The sequence below is a fragment of the Gekko japonicus genome, unplaced genomic scaffold (genome assembly GCF_001447785.1).
Source record: "Gekko japonicus isolate JY-2015 unplaced genomic scaffold, Gekko_japonicus_V1.1 scaffold381, whole genome shotgun sequence".
NCBI lineage: Eukaryota > Metazoa > Chordata > Lepidosauria > Squamata > Gekkonidae > Gekko > Gekko japonicus.
In genome coordinates this window covers 990,331-1,013,989 of record NW_015172016.1, presented here as the reverse complement: position 1 = coordinate 1,013,989, position 23,659 = coordinate 990,331, and the positions used below count along the sequence as shown (strand labels likewise).

Genomic DNA, 23,659 nt, shown 5'->3' with positions numbered 1-23,659 from the left:
GTGATCCATTCGATGGTTACCTCAAGACTAGACTACTGTAACGCTCTCTACATGGGGCTGCCTTTGTCGCAAATCTGGAGGCTGCAGCTAGTGCAGAATGCCACGGCCGGGCTGGTGATGGGCATCCCTAAATGGGAGCACATCCAGCCTATGTTGAAGGCACTGCACTGGCTGCCAATAGCATAACGAATCCACTTCAAGGTGCTGGTATTGACCTTTAAAGCCCTATATGGCCAGGGTCTGACATACCTGCGGGACCGCCTTTCCCCATATATACCCCAGCGAGCACTATGGTCAGGAACACAACATCAACTAACCGTGCCTAAGGACGCCAGGCTTGTGGCCACCAGGGTCAGGGCCTTTTCAGTGGTGGCTCCACACTGGTGGAATGAGCTCCCGGAAGAGATCAGGGCCCTGCGGGACCTTTGTTCCACAGGGCCTGTAAGGTGGAGCTCTTCCACCAGGCTTTCAATTAGGAGTCGCCACTCCACCCCCACCAACATCTGTGGTTTTGGGTCGGCTCTGGTCCGGGGGGGGGGTTGCGTTATATCATCGCACCAAACTGAAGATCACCAATGCCGATGAAAATTGTTAGTACGCCATCTGAATTATTCGAAGACTACCATCAAAAGAGTACCATCACTAGCACTTTAATTGTTATTTGTTGGATTGCTTTTAATGTTTAATGTTGTTGTTGTAAGCTGTTTAAATTTTGTACATGGTTTTATGGTACAGGGTACCAATTAGTGTAAGCCGCCCTGAGCCTGCTTGCGGGGAGGGCGGGGTATAAATTAAAACAATAAATAAAAAATAAAATAAAGTAGGCAGAATAGGGCTAGATAAATCAATGGTCCTAACTCTGAATATAGCAGCTCCTTATATGCTTACATTTTGTTTCCGTAGCTTTCTTAACTTTAATACAAAATATGAAACAAATATTTGAAACTGCTTTAGAACTAGAAGAGAAAATAATTGTATCTTCTGTAACATTACGGAATTCCCTCTTACACAGATGGTTTGTGATGGGACCACCTCGATCAGGAACAGGAATTCACATTGACCCTTTAGGAACCAGTGCCTGGAATGCCTTGGTCCAAGGACACAAGCGTTGGTGCCTCTTTCCTACTAGTACTCCAAGAGAGCTGATTAAAGTGACCCGTGAAGAAGGAGGGAACCAGCAAGATGAAGCCATTACTTGGTTCAGAATAATATATCCCAGAACCCAGCTTCCCACTTGGCCTCCTGAGTTCAAACCTTTGGAAATTGTGCAAAATCCAGGAGAAACCGTCTTTGTACCAGGTGTGTGCAGTTGCTGACTTATTTTTAAGTAAAATGAAATTGTAGAAAAAATACACTTTTGTGGGGAGGGGTTGTCCTCAAGCCTGTGTGCACAGTCCTCCCTTTTCAAAATGTGTTACACCATCCCTTTGTGTGTTTAAAGAGGAGGATGCATGACATATGTACAGCAGAGTAACTTTTGAAATAAGGTAACAAACTTAGGAAGGAAACTTAAGTGGTGGTGAATGTAACCTTAATTAAGGAGGAAAGCCCAGGAATGATGTCTTCTGTGTAGCAGGCAGCTTAACTATACAGTAAGCAGAGAGGGTTTGTCTGCTTTGAGAGTTTAGCCGAACTGGATGTAAAAAATGAAAGTGAAGATGCTGATTCTACTTAATCCTGCTCTTAAAATTGGTCATTTGGGAAACAGCTAAAAGACCCAGCTTCTCTCTTAATCCTGCTGGAAAATAATGTGTATATACGTACGTATAAAGATTGTGTACCAAGGTAAGCATCTATACCCTTGCTTCAGTTTTGTTCCTAACTTGATCTTGGGGAAAATATTTTTTGTGTCCTGTTACACTTTCAAACCTCACAACTAGGACTGACAGCTTTCTTTTTGAACTTGAGGCAAAGCCCAGAGAAAAGATTCTGTCAAGTAGGAGCCAAAGTAATGATATTGGGTTCTAGGATTGGGATAGGGGAGGCATGCAGAGAAGGGCAAACACAGTTGTCGTTATTGAGCAGCTATGCCACCTGGTGGCTCTGCTGCTGCTGCTTCCTTTCCCTTCCCCTTCTGGTGGTTGCACTATTTTATCTATTCAGCAGAGCTTGTTTGAGCATCTATGGAGGAGCCAAATTCTCCACCCTCCAGTCTTCCTCTAAGAGATGCAGTGGACCAAACCAGAAGATGGGACAACATACCTCTACCAAAGACTCTCACGGTCATTAGTCAAAGTCTGCCTTTTGACTAGAGCAGTCTAGTTTCCCTAAACCCACTTTTAGGGACAGGTTATGTCCATTCCTTCCTCATTGGCAGGGTGTAACTAATGATTACTGGAGATAGTTCCAGGTGGTCAGCCGTGTTGGTCTGAAGCAGTAGAACAAATTTAGAGTCCAGTGGCACCTTTAAGACCAACAAAGGTTTATTCAAGGTATGAGCTTTCGTGTGCATGCACACTTTGTCAAATACATTGGAAAGGAAGCTAGATTTCAAACTTATAGATACAGGCTGAATAGCAAATTAACATGTAACATGATGCAGATGCTTTAAGAAATTCAAAGTGAAACCAAGTAACAAGCTAAGGAAACCAAGTAACAAGCTAAGAGAGCCAGTTTGGTGTAGTGGTTAAGTGCACAGACTCTAATCTGGGAGAACCGGGTTTGATTCCCCACTTCCACTGGCACCTGCTGATGTGACCTTGGGTCTATTACAAGCTCTGGCACAGTTGTCCTTGAAAAAGAGCAGTTTGTGTCAGAGTTCTCTCAGCCCCACCCATCTCACAGGGTGTCTGTTGTGGGGAGGGGAAGGGAAAGGAGCTTGTAAGCCGCTCTGAGACATCATTGGGTAGTGAAGGGCGGGGTATAAATCCAATCTCTTCTTCTTCTATAAGGTCAACAGTTGTTTTGATTTAATCAAGAGGGAGAAAGGACAGCAAAGTAATAAATATGTCAAAATAGGGGATACATGTGAGAAGGCATCCTTTCTAATTGTGGGAAGTAAACTGAGAATCACCATTCGCCTCCTCTCAGGCGTGGAGGTAACTTAACAGCAAAACATTCCATTATTCCTTGCATTACATTCAGTATTCTAATATACTATTCTGAAACACAAAGGATGTATAGTCCTTCTTGTTGCCATCAATGTTCCTAGTTATGTTCGTGACACCACGCACTTTCTGAGGAAAATACAGTCTTTGAACAACCTTCCAGAAAATACTATTTTAGCCACCATGGATGCGGAATCTTTGTATACTAAAGTCCCACACTAAAATGGATTACAAGCCATAAGGAATATGATTTCTGACAACACAGCTGAGTTTGCCACCAAACTGTGCCATTTTGTTCTAACCCACAATCACTTCAGATTTTGTGACAACCTGTTTTTCCAGATTAATGGTACAGCGCCCCACAGTATGCTAACATCTTTATGGCTGACTTGGGGCAATGCTTCCTAAAGTCCCACCCACTCATACCTCTCTTATACTTGTGTTACATTGATTACATTTTTATTGTCTGGACACATGGTAAAGAAGCCCTGGACACATTCCACCAGGCATTCAGCGATTTTCACCCCTCCATCAACCTCAGACTGAACCAATCCATGCAAGAAATATATTTTCTGGACAGTACTGTAAAAATACATAATGGACACATAGACACCATCTTATACCAGAAACCTACTGACTAATATACCTACATGCCTCCAGCTACCATCCTAAACATACCAAACGATCCATTGTATGCAGCCAGGCTCTACGCTACAGCCGCATCTGCTCCAATCCTCAAGACAGAGATTCTCAACTGAGGGATCTACATCACACCTTTTTGGTACTAAGGTATCCACCTGATGAAGTCAGGAAACATGTTAACAAAGCCAGAATGATACCCAGAGAAACCCTGTTACAAGACAGGCCCAAAAGAGACAATAATAGAACACCACTAGTGGTCACATACAGCTCTCAGCTCAAAACAGTTCAATGCATCATCAGTTACTTACAATCTCTACTGGATAATGACAGTTCTCTTTCACAAGTACCGGGGGACAAACCTTTTCTTGCTCACAGCTGCCCAGTCTCAAACAACTCACCCACAATAATGCAACATCTAATTTGAACATGGACACTGGGACCAGATGCCAACTTTGCTGCCACACACACACAGACAACACAATCAGTGGACCTAACAACATCAACTACACCATCAGAAGCTCATTCACTTGCTCATCTTCTAACATTGTATATGCCATTAAATTCCAGCAATGACCTTCAGTTCTCTACATAGGACAAACAGGACAAACCCTATGCCAGAGGATAAATGGTCACAAATCTGACATCAGGAATCACAAGACTGAGAACACTTCAGCCTTCCAGGACATTCAATGAATGACCTCAAAGTAGCTGTTTTATTACAAAGGAACTTCAGGAACAGAATGGAGAGGGTGGTTGCTGAATTACAAGTTATTACAACACTTGGAACAAAAACCTCCACAGGACTCAACAGGGATATTGGTTTCTTACCTCATTATTTATTTATTTATTTATTTATTCGATTTGTTACCCCGCCCTAACCCCTAAGGGTCTCTGGGCGGCTTACAGGGAGTGCTAATCACATTACCGAATCTAACCTAGGGCCACAGATATACAGGGGTGGTGACAACCCTACCAGGCACCCTTGTTGCGGCGGATCTTCGGTTGTTGTCCTGTTCTTGCGGCGGTAGTCGGTGGGGTCCTTTCCTGGTGCTGGTCTTCGAAGTTTCCTTCTTCTGGCTGTAGCGATTCATTTCCGGCCAGGACCAATCGCACTTCTGCGCATGCTCCACTTGCGGCCTCTGTTCTGATGAGGCTCCGGCCTGCCGCGCTGCTCCGCCTCTGTGCCAGTTGCTCCGGCCCCTTCATTCGCTCACTCCTTGCCTCGCCAGCTGCCATTTCTCTTTTCTTCGCTGCCGCCGCCAACCGCCGCTTCACCTTGCCGCTGCATCACAGGGACGGGTCCCCCCCCCCCCGCTCTAGTAGCAGGTACCCATTAGTCTAATCGCCCTTTAACGGGCTTTCGAGCCTCTGGGTGGGCGGGAGCTGGGACATAGGGCCGGGTGCTCACCCTGGCCGCGGTGGGGCTCGAACAGCCGAAGCTGAAGTTCCTTTGTAATAAAACAGCTACTTTGATATCACCCATTGAATGTCCTGGAAGCTTGAAGTGTTCTCCTACGGGTTTCTTAGTCTTGTGATTCCTGCTCTGAGACTCTGAGTAAAAGGCGGGGTAGAAATCATCTTCTTCCTCTTCCTCCTCCTTCCAAGTATTGACCCTGCTTAGCTTCCAAGATCTGATGATGAGATCAGGCTATATCTGCTCACTTCCCTCTGGTAACCCATATGCTAACCCATTCAGTCCTCACCTATATATTCTCAACAACAAGGACTATAATCCTCTGTATTTTAGTGTATTTCTTTTTCAGAGTAGTATATTAAAATACTGAATGTAATACAAGGAATAATGGAATGTTTTGCTTTGAAGTTACCTCCATGTCTGAGAGGAGACGAATGGTGATTCTCAGTTTACTTCCCACAATTAGAATGGATGCCGTCTCACATTTATCCCCTATTTTGACATATTTATTATTTTGCTGTCCTTTCCCCCTCTTAATTAATCAAAACAACTGTTGACCTTATAACCTTAGCCCTCACACCCATGCCCTGCCACCATTTAGGCCTCACTATAAATCGAAAAAAATCTAGGTTAAAACCTCTACACAACTTTCAGTTCATTGGAGCTATATTGGATTCCTCAGCTGCTAGGGGCTGCCTCCCTACCAATAGAGGGTCCGTGATTAGGGCCTTAGTCAGTGTTCCTTCTAAGCTGAGTTAGTGTGAGCTAGCTCACAGTTTTTTAGCCTCCAGCTCACTCATTTTTATCTTAGCTCAGGACGGATGGCTCCAGAGCAAACTAATTGATGTGGTAGCCTAATCACTCACAGCTTAAATGCCAGTAGCTCACAAGATTCCGCAGCTTAGAGGAAGCATTGACCTTAGTGCTTCATTTTTCACACTCTCATTTCCAACACTCCATCCATCCAGAGGTTAGTAGGATTAATGGCCTTGACGGCTGCCGTTTTGCCTATGGCCATGTTTTTCATGCAATCATTACAACTCTGGTTTGTGTCATGATTCAAACCTGGTTGTCATTCTCCTTAAGTCCCTTGTTTGGTGGTCACTGGATGATAATATATTTGCAGGCCCCCTTAACAATAGCATATTATCCTCAACACTGACTCCTCCCTTCAGGGGTGGGGAGGCCATTCTGAGGGTCTTCCAATACAGGAAAGGTGACTTTTCCATGAAAGGGAAGTGCATATTAATGTCCTTGAATTGAGAGCCATAAGATATGCTCTTAACCCTTTCTTGGATGTTGTTCAAGGGAAATCAGTTCTACTGCAAACAGACAATTTGTCTGCCATGTTTTATATCAATAGACAGGGAGGCAGTGGAGCCAGAATACTGAATGAGGAGGTTGCAGAGACATGCTTTTGGCCTTGAAACAGGGCATTCGTCTTTGGGTTATCCACAGTGCTGGGGAGAACAATTTACAAGCTGATACCCTCAGCAGGTTTCATGCCTTGAACCATGAGTGGTCCCTTGCATACCAATATATCCAGCCTATTTTTCTTTTCCAGTGGTCCTGGAAGTGGGGCAGTCCTCACTTCTAGAATGTAGCTTCTCCTCTCCAAGGGCAAGGTCAACTAGTACTTTTGATCCTAGAGGGGAGGGTCTTGACCGATAGATCCCCAGTTTGTCAGTCCTGCCCTCCGAGGAGGATAGCAGTGGTAGCGCTCTTAAAAGTGCAATAATCCCTGTGAAAGAAAAGAAAAGAGTTGGTGGGTCTCAGGGAAGGGACCATCCACCACCCCCGCGCACTGCATTGGAGCAGCAGCGAACAGCAGAACCGACAGCACTAGGGGCTCCCTAGTCTCCACAGCACACCTCACAGACTCCCGCAGAGGTCTCCAGCCCTCGGGCCAGAAACCCTCCTCCCCCCTTCTCTATCGACTTCAGGGGAGTGGTTGAGTCTGTGGTAGTCTTCTCCAGAGTGGCTCAGTTTTCAGCAAGGCTTCAAGAGGCTTGGAAGGGGCCAGCCTCCAGCAAACGTCAGAGAAGCCGCCCCAGCCTGAAACTTTCTACTGAATCGCAGTAAGACCTCTCCTATTCGAGTGGAGGCCCCTGCCAGCACTTTTACTTTCATTTTTGCTCTTTTGGTGGGAAGGCCTCGAGTGGTGGAAATGGCAGTGAAGATGAGCTTGTCCACCTCACAGCCATCGGATAATGTGTTTTTGGACTCAGAGCTGCCCAACTCTCCGGCTTCCACCTCCACCCTGGCTTCCCAGCTCAGTAACCAAGAGGGAAAGGCCAAGGCCATGGATCTGTCAGGGGGGGATGCCAAGGCAAACCTCCTGGCCTAGCAGAAGGAGAAGATGAGGAAGAAAATTAGGGAAGCTGTGCAGGAGGCTAGACAAGGCAGAAGCCACGCTGTGGGGCACTCTGGCAGACAAGGAAAACACTCCAGTTGGGAACCCATTGCCAGGAAGGAAAGAACAAAAAAATGCCTCTCTGTCCCCTCCTCAATCAGTCAAAATACCATAGGGACTATAGTCCTCTATGGGATATCCATACCGAGGAATCTGAGGTTTCAGACTTTTCCTCTACTAAGGAGGAAGGAGAACTGTCAGAGGAGGAAGTCATTTCTGCTATGCAGACAAGGCTTTTCCCCCAGGATATGTATGCCAGACTGCTTCCCAAGGTTCCGTGGGTCCTGGAATTCTCTCACAAGACCAAGGGGAAAGAGGATCTGGATCCAGATATCCTGGAAGGGTTGGATAGGATCCTGCCCAAGCTGGATGTAGCCCCATCAGGGATTCCTCTTCCAGCGGCCTTCTATAATTTAATGAAGGCAGAGTGGGAAGCACCTGCTAAACTCAAAGGTAACCACCCTGTTGTCTCGAAGTTTTATTCCCTGGTACCAGAAGCTGCAAAGAAAATCAAACTGCCACTGGTGGATGACCTGGTGGCAAGCCTCTATTCCACTTCGGTTCTGCCAATGGAGGCAGATGGCTTCCCCAAGGACCACTGTGACTGGCGGATTGAGCAGGCCCTGCACAGGAAATTTAAAGCAGCAGCACCAGCAGCATTGCTGAGGGCACCTGCAGCTGGTTCTCTGTTTGATAGAGCTGCTTTCTCTTGGGCATCAGATTTAGTAGTGACAAGCAGCAACGTGCCTAAAGAATTCAAGGATGAAATGAAGAAGGTTGATCTAGCAACAGCCTTTGTGGTAGATGTGTCTCTAGAAGCTCTCCAGTTATCTGCCAGGGCCATGGCTTTCCTGGCTTAGAAGCTGGGAAGTGGATCCCTCAGCCCAAGCCAAAGTGGCTGTGGTCCCCTTCAAGGGCATTAATTTGTTCAGGGAAGGGATGGACAAATACCTGATGGAAGACAAAGATAAGGAAAAAGCCCTTCCTTCCAAGAAAAAAGATGGGAAATCTAGAAAGCGATTTCAGTCGAGAATTCAAGCTATCTCCACATGTAGGCCCTTCAAAGGGAGATGGCAATATAAGCAGTGAGAGGATAATAGATTCTTCTTCTTCAACAAACCCAGTCAGAACACAAAGGGACCCAAAAGGGGTCCCAATAAGAATTGGAGGACATCTACAGAATTTTGCAAACCACTAGCAACAGACAGTACACAACAGCTGGGTACTGGACACAGTGACAATTGGATATTCCTAGAGTTCAGCTCCATTCCTCTCAAGCAGTTCATACAAGTCCCAAAAAACCGCTCAACTCAGAAACATCAGCTCTTAGGGGGCCATTCAGCATCTCCTGGATATCGGGGCTATAGAGTCAGTGCTGGTAAGGGGGGGGGGGGGGTCTACTCCGTGTTCTTCATAGTTAAAAAAAAAATGGGTATGCCAGGGCCATCCCCAGCTGAACCAGTACATCAGAACAAGGAAGTTCAAAATGGAGACACTCAAATCCATTGTGACATCTATCCAGAAGGGAGACTTCATGGCATTCATCGATCTCTCGGAGGCTTACTTGCATGTTCCAATTCGGGAGGCCCATCACAGGTTTCTCTGCTTTGCATACAACGAGAGACGCTTCCAATATCGGGTACTGCCATTCGGGTTGAAGTCTCCAACCAGGGTGTTCACCAAGATACTGGTAGCCCACCTAAGGTTACAGGGAATATCTTCCCATACTTGGGCAATGTTCTAATCAAGGCCCCCTTGTTCCAACAGGGTGGTGGACAGAACAGTGTCCAGGAACACAGCTTCGTAATCAACAAAAAGAAGAGCAGTTTTCAGCAAACATCTCGGAGTGTTGATCAGCACCTCACAGGGCAGAATTTTTCTGTCTCAGGAGAGACAAGCGAAGGTTCAGGCAGTAGTAAAGGAAGTCTTGAAGAACCCAAAGATGGAAGTGATGTCCTTGGTGCAGCTGCTGGGTATGATAATTTCCTGTCAGGCAGTACTACAATGGTCAAAGTTCCATGCCCACCCACTACAGAGATTTCTGTTACTGTATCAAGGCATGATTACACACAAGAGAACCAAGAGGGTCCACCTGCCAGAAAACCCGAGGTAGGAGATCCACTGGTGGACAGATCCTGCAAGGTTTCAGGAGGGGCTCCCTCTCAGGGAACCAACTAGGATAGTGATGACCACGGATGTGAGTCTCTTCAGCTGGGGAGCTCATACCCAGGGAAGAATGGCACAGGGCATCTGGTCAAGAGAGGAAGCTGTCAACAGCATCAATCTACCGGAACTCAGGGCATCAAACTGGAACTGGTGAAGTTCCAGGACCTTCTGTCAGGCTGCCAGGTTCCAGTGTTCATGTAAAACAAAAGAAATCCTCACACCATCTGATTAGATGCACTGAATTGCGATTGGCCCAGCCAATTATTGTATGTATGTTCATTCTCTGGCTATAAGTTTGAACCTTACCTGCCATTCCAATGCATTTGAAAAAGCATGCATGCACACGAAAGTGCATACCTTGAATAAACCTTTGTTGGTCTTAAAGGTTCCACTGGACTCTAAATTTGCCTTTCCTCCAGTCCAGCTGCTGCATAGGGTCATGCAGAAGATCAAAGAACAGATGTAGTCCTGATAGCATCCTTCTGGCCAAGGAGGTAATGATTTCAAGACCTGAAGATCCGCTCTCAATTGCAGATCCATGGCACCTTCCAGAGAGGGAAGATCTACTACTGTGATCATTACATCATCCACGCCTTGCTAAGCCTTACTGGCTGAAGGCTGAGCTCAAACAACTAGTTGAATTAGGCTATTCTGAAGGGGTAATTAAAACTATGTTAGTCTCTAGGAAGAGCTCCACAAACAGAATTTAAAATAGGACATGGCAAGTGTTTCAGTCATAGTGTCTAGGTCTAGAACCCTTATCAGTGCCCGTTGGGAGGTAGTCTCCTTCCTGTAAGAAGGGTTAGATAAAAGTCTGAACACTAGCACCCTTAAATGACAGATGGCAGCTATCTTGGTGGTGAGGGGCACTAAGAAAAGGAAATCTCTGGTCCAGTACCCCCACATTAAGGGGGTTCTCAAAGGAATATCATTATTACATCCTCCACAGGCGCATCATTTCCCCACATGGAACCTCAACCTAGTACTGAGAGCATTATCCAAAATCCAGTTTGAGCTCATGGCCTCATACCACTTAAGGAACTAACGTTTAAAACCATTTTCCTGGTGGTTATTACCTCTGATTTGAGGACCCTGTCGGTAGATAAAGAATTATGCATCTTCCATAATGGTAAGGTAGTGCTATGCCCTGACCCAGCATTTGTGCCGAAAGTGAATTCCACTTTTCATAGGATGGAAGAGATAGTTTTGCCTTGTTTTTGTCCCAGTCCTAAGCATGATAAGGCTAAGGAGTGGCACTGTCTGGACGTTAGAAGGAAATTAAGTTTTTACCTGGATAGGACCAAACAACTTTGTAAGTCTGATGCTCCGTTTGTGTCTTTCAGGAAGTCTTCCCTGAGACAGAGGGTTTTCACATCCATCCTGAGCAGGTGGATCAGAGGATGCATTATTCTGGCATACAAAGCTACAGGTCAGGAGCTACCCCAAGGCATTACTACACACTTGCTGAGGGGGGTGGCAACGTCAGCAGCCTACAGATCCTTTCTGTCATTAGAAACCATCTGTAAGGTGGCTCCCTGGAAATCCATGCATTCCTTCACTAGACATTATAGCATGGACAAGATGGCCTCTGCCAATGCGGCTTTCTGCAGGAGGGTGCTACAGACACCCTCTAGGCCTAGGAGCCGGTGAACCTACCCTGGGGTACACTGCTTTTTTATGTCCCAGAAATTAGGACTACTCCACTCCCAGGACCACTGGAGAATGGAAGATTTGTCTTCACTTACCGTGAAGCTTCTCAGTGGTCCAGGAATGGGGCAGTCATACCCACCCGAGGTCTCTTCTTGGTCTGGCTCCTAGAGCACTCGGTGTGCTGTGGAGGTAGACGGGGCTTTCTGTCGATATGCTTCCATCAAATGATAATAGTTTGGTAAAGATTGAGCTAGACTAGCCAGGTACCTAGTTCTAGGGTACTCCATTGGTGGTTGATTTTCTACTTCGGATTGTTGCAAATTTTTTCTTGTTAAGAAAATATTTTTTCTGGGATTTTCCTTTTTCTCTGTTTGGTTGTCATTGGGGGAGTTCAAGGTATGGACATGGACTGAGGATCTATGGGACAACCCCCCCTGGGATCAAAAATACTAGTTGACCCTGCCCTTGGAGAGGAGGAGCTACATCCCAGGAGTGAGGACTACCCCACTCCTGGACTACCGAGAAGGTCCCTACTGTGAACGTTTTTGCTACTCATCACAATACCCAAGGCCCAGGGTTTTTGTTCTGTGGCAGACAGTGACCTTTTTTCAATAGGGGATGCTTTGCTGTTCACCTGGATGGACACCCTTTTTTACATATTTCCCCCACTACCCCTGTTGACCAAGGTGGTAGCAAAATTAATTGAGAACGGGTCACAGGCCATCCTAATAGCCCCATCCTGGCCTTGTCAGATATGATTTGCTCCTCTGCTCAGGAGGTCTGGGGGAATTACATACATCTCCCAAATGTTCCCAACTTACTGAGGAACAGACAGCCCTTACACCACAGTGTTCAACATCATGGCCTTGCAGCTTGAGGCTGATGAACGCTTAACCCTTCCTTGGCGTGTTCAAGAAGTTCTTCAGAATTCACTCAAAGCGTCCACTAGATGCTCCTATAGGAGTAAGTGGAATCGTTTTTCAACATGGGCTCTAGCCAGGGTTGCTTTGCTTAGGTCATGCTTCCATTTCAGTAATTCTAGAGTACCTATATACCTTGAAGACTCAGGGTTTAGCACTCTCTTCAGTAAAGGTGCACATAGCTGCTATATCTGCTAACAACAACCCAGTTTTTCTATACAGTGTTTTCCTATGGACTTTATAAACAATTTCTCAACGGCCTAATTAACATGTATCTTCCATATCCTGTCTTGATTCCACAGTGTTCCCTGTCCTTCGTGCTTCTGTAGCTCATGTTTAAAACCTTTAAGCCTCTGGCCACATGTTCCTTGGAATAGTTATTTGTCAAGGTTTGTTTCTTGGTTGCTATAACCCCCCGTTAGGAGGGTGATTGAACTAGCAGCCCTGTGCATTGACCCTCCATTTCTCAAGTTCTTTGCAGAATGTGTATTTCTTAGACCCAGTTTAGAGTTTTTGCTTAAGGTTGTGTTGAATTTTCACATCAGGATATTGTATTGCCCACATTCTTTCCCAACCCATCCTCCCCGGCAGAGCATACTTTGCATATTCTAGATGTGAGACGAGTATTGCTATTCTACCTAAAAAGAACACAGCCTTTCAGAAAGTGTGTCAACTTCTTTATTTCTTATGTGGGTCATAATAAGAGAAGGTCAGTTTCCTTCCAATCATTGTCAAGATGAATTGTGACAGCAATAAATCTTTGTTATGAACAAGGAGGTGTGCATTTCTCTCTACATGTTTGTGACCACTCTACAAGGGTGCAAGTCTCTTCAGCAGCCCTTCTCAGAGGTGTTCTGTTCCTGGAGATCTGTAAATCAGCCATGTGATTTTTCACAGACATCTTTGCGAAGCACTGCTCTTTGGATCTGCAGGCTTGAAGGGAATTGGAGGTCAAAAAGGCTGTTCTCCAAGCATTGTTTTATTATAACAGATGAGAACTTCACCCAACCTCTTAGTGATATAGCTTGGTAAAATCCCAATGTGGGACTGCTGTTGCCCTGCGAGAACCTATAAGGCTATAGACTATAACTGTAAGTTGGACTGTATGCCAGGGTATTGGACTGTGCTGTAGCCTGATGATGATGCCAACCTACCGAACTGTAGACACGTGCCCAGCCAAGGGAAGCATCCTGAAGCAGTGTGCCAGCCAGATGTGGACCTGTGGACATACCCGATGCCTTGCATCTCTGCAGGAGGCAGACCAACCTCCCTGACACCACAAGCACGTAGCAGTCAGCAGTAGTTCCCTATGAAGAAGCCATGCTTTACACAGGAAGCCTGACTGTTCCTGCAAGGACTCCACAGCAGGACTCCCCCCCCCCCTCCTCGCCATATGCAGCACATTTTCCTCATTGTAAAACTAAAGGACTTACGCCATGAGAGGATGAAGCAGCTGGCACATCCACCCGCTGCCCATTCTGATAACACAGCTGCCAATCGTTCAACCATTACAACTAACGACCATCCATGGAGCCAGAACATTACTACTCCTTTCTTTCCTTTGTCTTTCTAAAGGTGTCACCATTAGTTGGATGTCTTTAAGAACATAAGAGAAGCCAATGTTGGATCAGGCCAATGGCCCATCCAATCCAACACTCTGTCACACAGTGGCCAAAAATACTAGGTCTTTGCAATTGCCAAACTATTAATCCCATTCTCCCGGTCCTCTCCTGACCATTAGTAACTGGATTTTTCTAGAATCCCTGGGGACTACGTGACTGAGGAAGGAAACAACCCCCCAGTCACTTTAGGGTGTATAAGGAGAACCTCTCCTGATCGCTTGCTCTCTCACTTCCTACCTACCTGACCGCACCCTATTTTGATAACTCCTTTCATAGCACGGTCTGGAGTCTCCCATGTATGCTGCTGGCCAGCACACGATCTCTTCCCTAGTATTTTCCCCTATTTTCACTGCAGGATCACTTCATCGCATCAGACAGGTAAAGTACCACCCCAATCAGCTATACCTTCCTGCTAATGCAGCTGTCGCTGTACCTTTTCTGTCTAAGATTCTTAGCTCTGTATTGATTGAGTGCGTGATTATTTTTATATATTGTGTGAGAATTATTAGTAAAAGATACCATTCTATTTGAGATCTAGCCTCTGTGTCTGTTTCTGAGCATCTGGATCAATTGGACTCTGGTATACGCAGGTTATTGCTCCCTTTATTAAAGCCATTGCCATTTAATATTCAAATTCCCCCATTTTATTAATAAATAGGGCAGTTTGGCTAACACTGCACAGAAGACTGCAGACGAAAACTGAGTTGCTCTTAACCTGTAAATGTTGTTCATTGAGCTGTCTTCTGTGCAGGCACACATTTCTTCCCTCCTGCCCTGCTGTGAGTTCTCATTTTTTTCTGTTATATTGCTACTCATGACAGCTCAGGCAGAACTGAGGGGAATGGGCGCCCTCCCCTTCAAACCAAGCAACCTCTTTGGCAGGAAATGCAAAGCCCACTATGATGCCAATAACTGGAGATAAAAACTCTAAAGTTTTGCAGGGAGTGGCACGTATGCTGGATAACATTAACTCACATGTATGTACAGAAATGAAAACCTCAGGGTCCATAAAACATGGATTCCAATGTCTCTGTACTAATGTGCAGAGTATGGGTAACAAGCAGGAGCAACTTGAAGTCCTAATACAGGAAGGGGACTATGACCTAATAGGCATTACTGAAACTTGCTGGGATGACACTCACAATTGGAATATTAGGATTGAGGGGTATAACTTATTTAAAAGGGACAGACAAATAAGGAAGGGTGGAGGAGTCACATATGTAAAGGAGGTATATACTTGTGAGGAAATACATGAATCTGAGCATGAAAGTTCAATTGAGAGTCTCTGGGTAAAAAGAAAAGGAGTAAGACATAATAGTGATATTATGGTGGAGGTCTGCTATAGACTGCCAAGGCAGGCAGAGAAGGGAGTTCAAGAGGGATGGGAGTTTCTTAAAAGTGAAATACTGAAGGCACAATCACAAACGATTCCTATGAGAAGGAAAAATGGGAGGAGCCCAAAAAAAGCCAAGGTGGCTCGATAAACAGATTTCTAAAGACTTGAGAAATAAAAAAAGACTTATTCAGAAAGTGGAAGGAGGGGCCTTATAACCAAGGATGAATATAAACAAATAACCAGTGCTTGTAGAGAGAGAGTTAGGAAAGCTAAAGCTCAGTATGAGCTTAGGCTACTGAGAGATGCTAAAAACAACACAAAAGGGTTCTTTTCTTATGTTCAAAGTAAGAAAAAGAGCAAGGATATGGTCGGCCCATTGCGGGGACAGGAAAGTGAAACTGTAAAAGAACTGCTCAATTTCTACTTTTCCTCAGTCTTCTCTTGCAAGGGAAACAGTGCTCAGTATGGCAAAAACAGCATATGATGAGGGAAGGGAGTTGCAGCCTAGGATCAGCATGGGGTAGTACATAAGCACCTAGTTTCTTTAAATGAAACTAAGTCTTCGGGGCCAGATGAATTGCATCCAAGGGTACTAAAAGAACTCGCGGATGTAATTTCTGAGCCTCTGTCCATTATTTTTGAGAATTCTTGGAGAACAGGTGAGGTGCCAGAAGATTGGAGGCGGGCAAATGTTGTCTCCATCTTCAAGAAGGGGAAAAAGGAGGATCCGGGTAACTACTGGCCCATCAGCTTGAATCTATACCTGGAAAAGTTTTAGAACAAATCATCAAAGAGTCAGTCCTCGAGCATTTATAAAGAATGGCTGTGATTACTACGAACCAGCATGGAATTCTCAAGAACAAGTCATGTCAGACTAACCTTATCTTTTTTTTTTTTTGAGAAAGTTACTACCTTGCTGGATCAGGGGAATGCTGTAGACATAGTTTATCTTGATTTCAGTAAGGCCTTTGATAAGGTTCCACATAATATTCTTGTTGACAAATTGGAAAAATGGGGTTTGGATCCTATGACTATTAGTTGGAACTGTAACTGGTTGACAGATCACACCCAAAGAGTACTTGTGAATGGTTCCTCATCTTCTTGGAGAGAAGTGGAGTGCCTCAAGGATCTGTCCTGGGTCCTATTTTGTTCAACATCTTTATCAATGATTTGGATGAAGGGATAGTTGCAGATGATAGTAAATTGGGAGGTGTAGCAAGTACGGTAGAAGACAGAGTCAGGATTCAGGATGACCTTGACAGGCTGGAAAACTGGGCTAAAACAAATAAAATGAATTTCAATGGGCATTTAGGTAGGAAAAATCAAATACATAATTGTCAGATGGGAGAGACTTGTCTTGGCAGTAGTATGTGTGAAAAGGATCTAGGGGTCTTGGTAGAGTCAGCAGTGTGATGTGGTTGCTAAAAAGGCAAATGTGATTTTGGGCTGTATCAACAGAAATATAGTGTCCAGTCTACTGTGCTCTAGTTAGACCTCACCTAAAGTATTGTGTTCAGTTTTGGGCACCACCATTTAAGAAAGATGTAGAGCGACGAAAATGGTGAGGGGACTGGAGACCAAGTCCTATGAGGAAAGGTTGAAGGAGCTGGGTATGTTTAGCCTGGAGATGAGATGACTGAGTGGTGATATGATAACCATCTTCAAGTACTTGAAGGGCTGTCATATAGAGAATGGTACGGAGTGTTTTCTGTTGCCCCAGAAGGTTGTACCAGAACCAACAGGTTGAAATTAAATCAGAAGAGTTTTCAGCTAAACATTAGAAAGAATGTCCTGACAGTTAGAGCAGTTTCTCAGTGGAACAGGCTTCCTCGGTAGGTGGTGGGCTCTCTTTGTTTGGAGGTTTTCAAACAGAGGCTTGATGGCCATCTGACAGCAATCCTGATTGTGTGAACTTAGGCATATCATGAGAGGGAGGACAGGTAGGGAAATGCTGATTGCCACTTTGGGGTCAGGTAGCAATTTTTCTCCAGGTCAGTTTGGCCAGGGATCCTGGAGGTTTTTCATCTTCTGGGCATGGAACAGCGGTCACTGCAGGTGTGGAGGGGGAGATATTTGTGAATTTCCTGTTTTGTACGGGAGGTTGGACTACATAACCCTGGAGGGCCTTCCAAGTCTATGATTCCATGATTCTGTTCTATGAAAACAGCTCACAGTAGCTTCGGAGGGGGAGGGGGCCCTCTGCTGAGTTTTTAAGCTTGAAAATGATCTTTCTGCCTAACTGCAGTCCCAATATGTGCTTGCACAGAAGACAACTCAATGAACAACAGTTACAGGTAAGTGCAACCCCATTTTCTCTGTAGCCCCATATATGAGTTCTTTGTCTCTTGAGAACTAACTAGAGCTGGCAAGATAGCTATAAGCAACTCTTTCTCTTTAGAGTACTTCCCTTTGATTTTATTTCTGGCCTTTTTTAACATAGTGGGACATCAGCCCTCATTTTCTTTTCATGAAACCTTTTTAAAAGCATGCAGTATTGTTTGAGAAGTGAACTTAAGTCAGTTTCCTGCTCCATTGTTAAGTGCATAACTAATTAGGTTATAACTGACCATGTTTTAGCATCCTCCTTTCTGTACAAAAATAGCCATTGAGTTCTAATGTACTGAAGTTCTTTTGAGGAAGCAACAATTCCCTCTTCCTTGATTTCAGTTCCATGGAATTCTCACAGGATAGAATCTGTATACGGGTTATCCAGAGTAGTCACTGGAGTGGGGCTAGATGCTGCCATTGCAGCAGAGTGGCCAAATGTATTGTGACCATCCTCATAAGGTACTGCTAGAATGAGTTTTGGACAGGTATTGTGGGTGTTGATTCTTTACCATTCATTGCGCCTTCAAAAAAGGCTCTGCAGTGTTGCAGAATGCAAATTCAAAAACAGCATTATAAATATGCTCTGTTCTATTGGTTGCCTATAACATGTGATGGTGTTGCATTTGTAGGTGGCTGGTGGCATGTAGTTCTCAATCTTGACGCAACCATTGCTGTCACACAGAACTTTGCCAGCTGTACAAACTTCCCTGTGGTGTGGCACAAGACAGTGAGGGGAAGGCCAAAATTATCAAGGAAATGGTACAGGTGAGAGATGTGATCACTACGTCAGTGATTTCCCAAATGCTGGTATAACAAGCCAATCATTGCTTCCTTAAGCATGACAGTGTGTGTTGAAGACAAAAGTGTTAAAAGTTGTACATTTTGGAAAGACCTATCTTGTGTATCAAGCTCTTGTATGAGTGAGTGGAGTCCAGAAGGATTTCAGGATTTGCTAAGATGACCCTGACCTGGATAGGCCAAGCTAACCTGATCTCAGGAGCTGGGCAGGCCCTGGTCAGTACTTGGCTGGGAGACCACCAAGGAAGTCCAGGGCTCTTAGAAAGAGGCAGGCTGTGGCAAACCATCTCTGTCTCTTCGCTTGAAAACCCTATGGGGTTGCCATAAGTCAGCTGTGACTTGACGGCACTTTCTACCACACTGTGACCCATATTGTATGTATTTGAATGACATGGGTAAAAAAAAATTATTTCATATATATAAGACAAACAATAACAAACATACAGAAATACTCATTGGGGGAAGATCCATTTGTATTGTTTTTTTTTACATAGTCATTGACCTCATGCTGTAACCAAAGAATTCATTTCTTTTTTCCACCTTATAATTTTAATATGTACCTTTTGCTCACAGTTAAATATATAGTTCTTATTTCTTTTTATTTCGGTTATAGGTTTAGGAATTTTATATGATATGCTCTTCTGTCCATTTATAAAATCTTGACCACGTGTCCCCAAAATCTTCTTCATTATTTCCTCTCAAGATTGAAGTTAGATGATCCATCTCTGCTGTTTCCAGTGTTTTATTTATAACTTGTTCCTTTGAAGGAACTTCACCTCTTCTCCAGTGTTTAGCATATAAACTTGCCGCTGTCACGATATGTATAATAAAATAAAAGTCTTGGTTTTTGTAGTTCTCTGGTGCTATATTCAGTAAAAACAATTCTGGTGTGTAAGGCACTGTACTTTTTAACACTTTTTGTAACAGTTCATGTATCCAAGACCAATATTTTTTAACTTTATCACATGTCCACCACATATGAAAAAATGAGTCAACATTATTTTGACATTTCCAACAATCATTTGGTAAGTCAGGATAAAATTTAGCTAGCTTATCTGGGGTAATATACCATCTATAAAACATTTTATATATATTTTCCTTATAAGAAGTCGCTTTAGTGATCTTTATATTTGTTTTCCATACACGTAACCATTGGTCTAACTCAATATTATGACCTAGATTTTGTACCCATTTAACCATACAGTTTTTAACTATTTCATCCTGTGTTTTATCTTCTAACATTATTATATACAATTTCTTAATCAGTTTATCATCAGTATGTAGCAATATCTTATCCATTTCTGTCATATTTGTATAAAAGCCCAATGGCTTATCTTTAGCTAATCTTGACTCTGTTTGTACCCTTTCCCACCAACTTATATTAATCTCTTGTTCTTTAAGTTTTTCTGTTGATTTTAATTCATTTTTATTGTTCAACAAATCTTCATATCTCAACAACATATTTTTGCAGTAGCTTAGGATTTGTAAAAGCTTCAAGTGGTGAGACCTATTTGGGTGTCTTAGTATAAAATCTTTTAATGTTTTCCCATACCATCAGTAAGGATTTTCTAACCAAGTGTTGTTTAACATATTTTTGTATATCTGACTTTCCATACCACATAAATGCATGCCAACCCAATAGTAGGCCATGTCCCTCTAAAGTTAGTAGTCTAGTATTTTCTAACGTGATCCATTCTTTTAACCATGACAATGCTGTTGCTCTACAGTATAAAAGCCAATCTGGTAATGCAAATCCAGCTCTTTCTTTAACATCCTGTAAAGCTTTCATTTTTATTCTGCCATATAAATTGTGACATCACTTTCTCAAATTCTTTAAAGTATTGTTGATTTTGAAGAACTGGTATTGTGGTTTAATCTGAGGCTACATTTGTGAAGTTCACTTATTAAACACGAAATGAGAAACAGTTTAACAAGGTACTTGTTCAGTAGCTTACTATAATGATCTTGGTGCTTGTGATGATAATTTTTTCACCCGCTGTATATGCGTAGTTCTCCAATTGCAGATTTTTCAGTTTTTCTTTATTAGTTGCTTTCTCTTGCTGCACATTGAGGCTTGGCCAACATGAAGGCTAATTCCTAAAAGGAGTCCAGTTGTGACAATTACATTGTAGCATAGTTTATTCACAATCCAATTGTTGACTGAATTTGGGTTATATTTAGGCAGCCTGTCTGGAGCAGAAAGCCTCCAAATTCTGTTATTGATTTCACGAGGGTGTTTTTTGTTAATATCTATAAACTGTATTTAATAATGAGGCACTTTAGGAAATGATTATACATTTGAGTGTTTGTTTAAGAGCTCCTCAGTATCAACCTATATGAGTACTCATGTCCTAAATTATGATGCCATACAAAAATGGCATCAAAATCTGGCACACAAATGATCTAATAGTAGCTGAAGTCTTTGTCTGTGTATTTGGCTGTCAAAACCACACCAACGCTTGGATCCTATGCAGCATAGGAAGAGCCATCTTAGAAGAAGACAACTATGTACATGCACACACAGCAACCCTTTGTGTGTGCTGAAATTGAGCTTCTGCAGGTTCAGTAGACCTTTGAGAATGGTGGGAGGTCAGTGTGGGGGTCTTTGGTGGGAGGGAGAATTGGCAGAAATCATCCTTCACCAACTGAAATGTTCTCTGTCAGTGGAACTGCTCTTAAGCTGATGGGATGGCAATTTAGAATTCACGCTGCTTTGAACAGTGAATGCAAACTACCTAGTAGTATTTGTTCCAAATGCTTAGCTTAGGACTCTTGCCCTTTGCTTGCATCACAACTGGCATAAGTGCATATATATATATATATATATTATTTCTGTCTCTCCCCAATCCCACCCCAGGGTCTTAAAACAGGAACATCCTGAACTGGCTGCTTTGGCAGATTCTGTTGACTTACAGGAATCAACAGGCATTGCATCTGATAGTTCCAGTGACTCTTCTAGCTCTTCCAGCTCTAGTTCTTCAGATTCTGATTCAGAGGTAAGGACTCTGACACTGCAAATATTTATTCAGCCACTACACCAGATTTATGCTATCATTCATGGATGGTTGGTAGAGCTGGAGATTGAATATTATGTTTTGTAATGTGATTTGATGTATACAAGTATAAATGTTTGATACCTAAAAGACTTAGAGTGCAATCTTATTTGTGGTTACTCTAAGTCCATTGATTTCAGTAGACAGGAGTAACTATGTATAGAGTTGTGTTTATAAATGTAGGCATTCAAATTCACAGCATCAGTAGGCAGTTCAGAAAGATTTGGTGGTCAGTAGTACAAAATGTTATAAAAAGTGCTAGGAGAACTAAAAGGTTCATTCATCTGTGGGCACAGATTAGCCCAATTCCTGACCTGAATAAGTCTATAAGATCAGTCTCCTCTAGGAAACTATGCAGCCACTTATTGCCATGCTCAAAACTGATAAATTATAGAGTAGTGGCAGTGCAAAGGGTGAGGCAAGAAAGTCATGCTGCATGGGCAGAAATCATTCCCTCCGCAAAAGCACTCTGGTGGTCCCAAGCCTGTGCTATATTGTGCTTTGGGATCTATGAAGAATCTGATGTATAAGGGAGGCCAGGTTATAATTTTAACCAGGGCTTTTTTTGTAGAAAAAGCCCAGCAGGAACTTATTAGCATAATAGGCCACACCCAACAGCAGAAACTCATTAACATATTAGGCCACACCCAGACAGTGCAGCACATTAGCCTATTAGGCCACACCCCCATACCTTCCCTTGGCTTGCCCAGGTGCAAGTCAGTCTTGGACAGGCCGGGGAAGACTCCGAGTAAATGCCTCCACGATCCTTCCAGGCCCCACCCTGGCCTGCCCGCCTTGGAGTCACCGGGGTGTGTGTGTCACTCTCCAGGCCTTCCCTCTGTAGCCACGCATGCAGAGGTTTTGGCTGTAGTGGGCGTGGCCAACTCTGAAGCCAGCCGGAACTCCGTTCCCGTGCGTTCTTGCCAAAATTAGCCCTGATTTTAACTATTCTAGATGTCTCCTGCAGACAATTTGGATATCTCTGTGCAGTAACAAATATTCCTCCAACTCTACTATTACTGGTTACAGAACTACTGGTGGGAATTGCTGTGTTGGAGATTTCTTATTGTCCTTCTGTATATTCAGGGTGATTCAAGCTCAGAGACAGAAGGAATGATGCATCGAAGAAAAAAGCGGAGGACTTGCAGCATGATGGATAATGGTGATACAACCTCCCATGATGACTGTGTCAGCAAAGAACGCAGCTGCTCCAGGTGAACAGGCCTAAATATCTGCTTCTTTACCAAACGAATGATGTTAGTTTGATCTGTTTGGATGGGCTAAACTGTTGACAAAAAGGGTAGATTAGTTATACTATCAGTAAAGTAGAAAAGCATCTTATTGTAACTAGACTGTGCTATATACATCTCCTTCTGTATTTCTAAATGCTCTGAATGGACACTTTTTCTGTTTATTAAACTATTGAGGGATTATTTTTTTCACTGCTTGAAACTATGCTAAACCTTTTGCCCCACTCCTTTCTTTACAATAGAAAGAATGGTTGGAATTAAAATCTGTAATTCTTTTGGGGTATAGGAATGCTGCTTCCTAAACAGAAGATCAGATTTCTTGCTTGTAGAAGAGAGTGCTAGAGTTGGTGTTTGGAGGAATAGGAATTTAATGACTGAACTTATCAGATAGGAAATCTTTGAGTCTGATGGTGATCTCTTGTAACATCGTGGTCTGTACTAACACATCTTTGGTCAAATTACCTCTTCTTTATCAGAGGAGAAGGCTTATACAGTAATCTTTTTTTGCAGATTAGAGGATGTTTCCCAAGTGGTAGGTGGGAGGTTGTGCCTCCACAGAGGGTGGTAGCATATAGCCAGAAGAACGACGGCGTATTCTTCCTCCCCCCCTCCCCCCCACCAATTCTTGGAGACCACAGTCAATCCTTAATGAAACCACTTTCTGACGGTGGATCCCACTGATAAAGATTAGGAGTCACCACTTTTGATACAAATGGATCTCTAGAGAGTTTTTGTCCTGCTAATTATTGAATAAAACAGGAGTCTGTATGTGGCAACCTTATAAGATAGCATCTCATCCCATTAATTGCCATGGTCCAAACCCTAGCAAAATGCAGAATTAGTGGTTTAAGAATTTGCTGAAGACCTTTTTCATAGTTTCTTTATATAGTTCAGAATATAAAACATTCCTTCACTTCAGCGCTGAAAATTAAAAGTTCTTTCACAGTTATGCATTACAGTACTTTCTTCAAATGGCTGTGTTTACCTATCTGTTTCTGACCCTACCCCCCCCCCCACCAA

General features: G+C 43.5%; 1 protein-coding gene across 1 annotated transcript in view; it reads left to right on the top strand.

Annotated features, from left to right (window-relative positions):
* The window catches only part of JMJD6 (jumonji domain containing 6), a 42,009-nt gene that overhangs the window by 11,679 nt on the left and 6,671 nt on the right, over positions 1–23,659 (top strand). The window contains exons 3-6 of the mRNA XM_015420413.1: positions 1,013–1,299; positions 18,168–18,303; positions 21,194–21,332; positions 22,476–22,603. Of these exons, the coding sequence (XP_015275899.1) occupies positions 1,013–1,299; positions 18,168–18,303; positions 21,194–21,332; positions 22,476–22,603 (690 nt within the window). The remainder of the gene's footprint in view (positions 1–1,012; positions 1,300–18,167; positions 18,304–21,193; positions 21,333–22,475; positions 22,604–23,659) is intronic.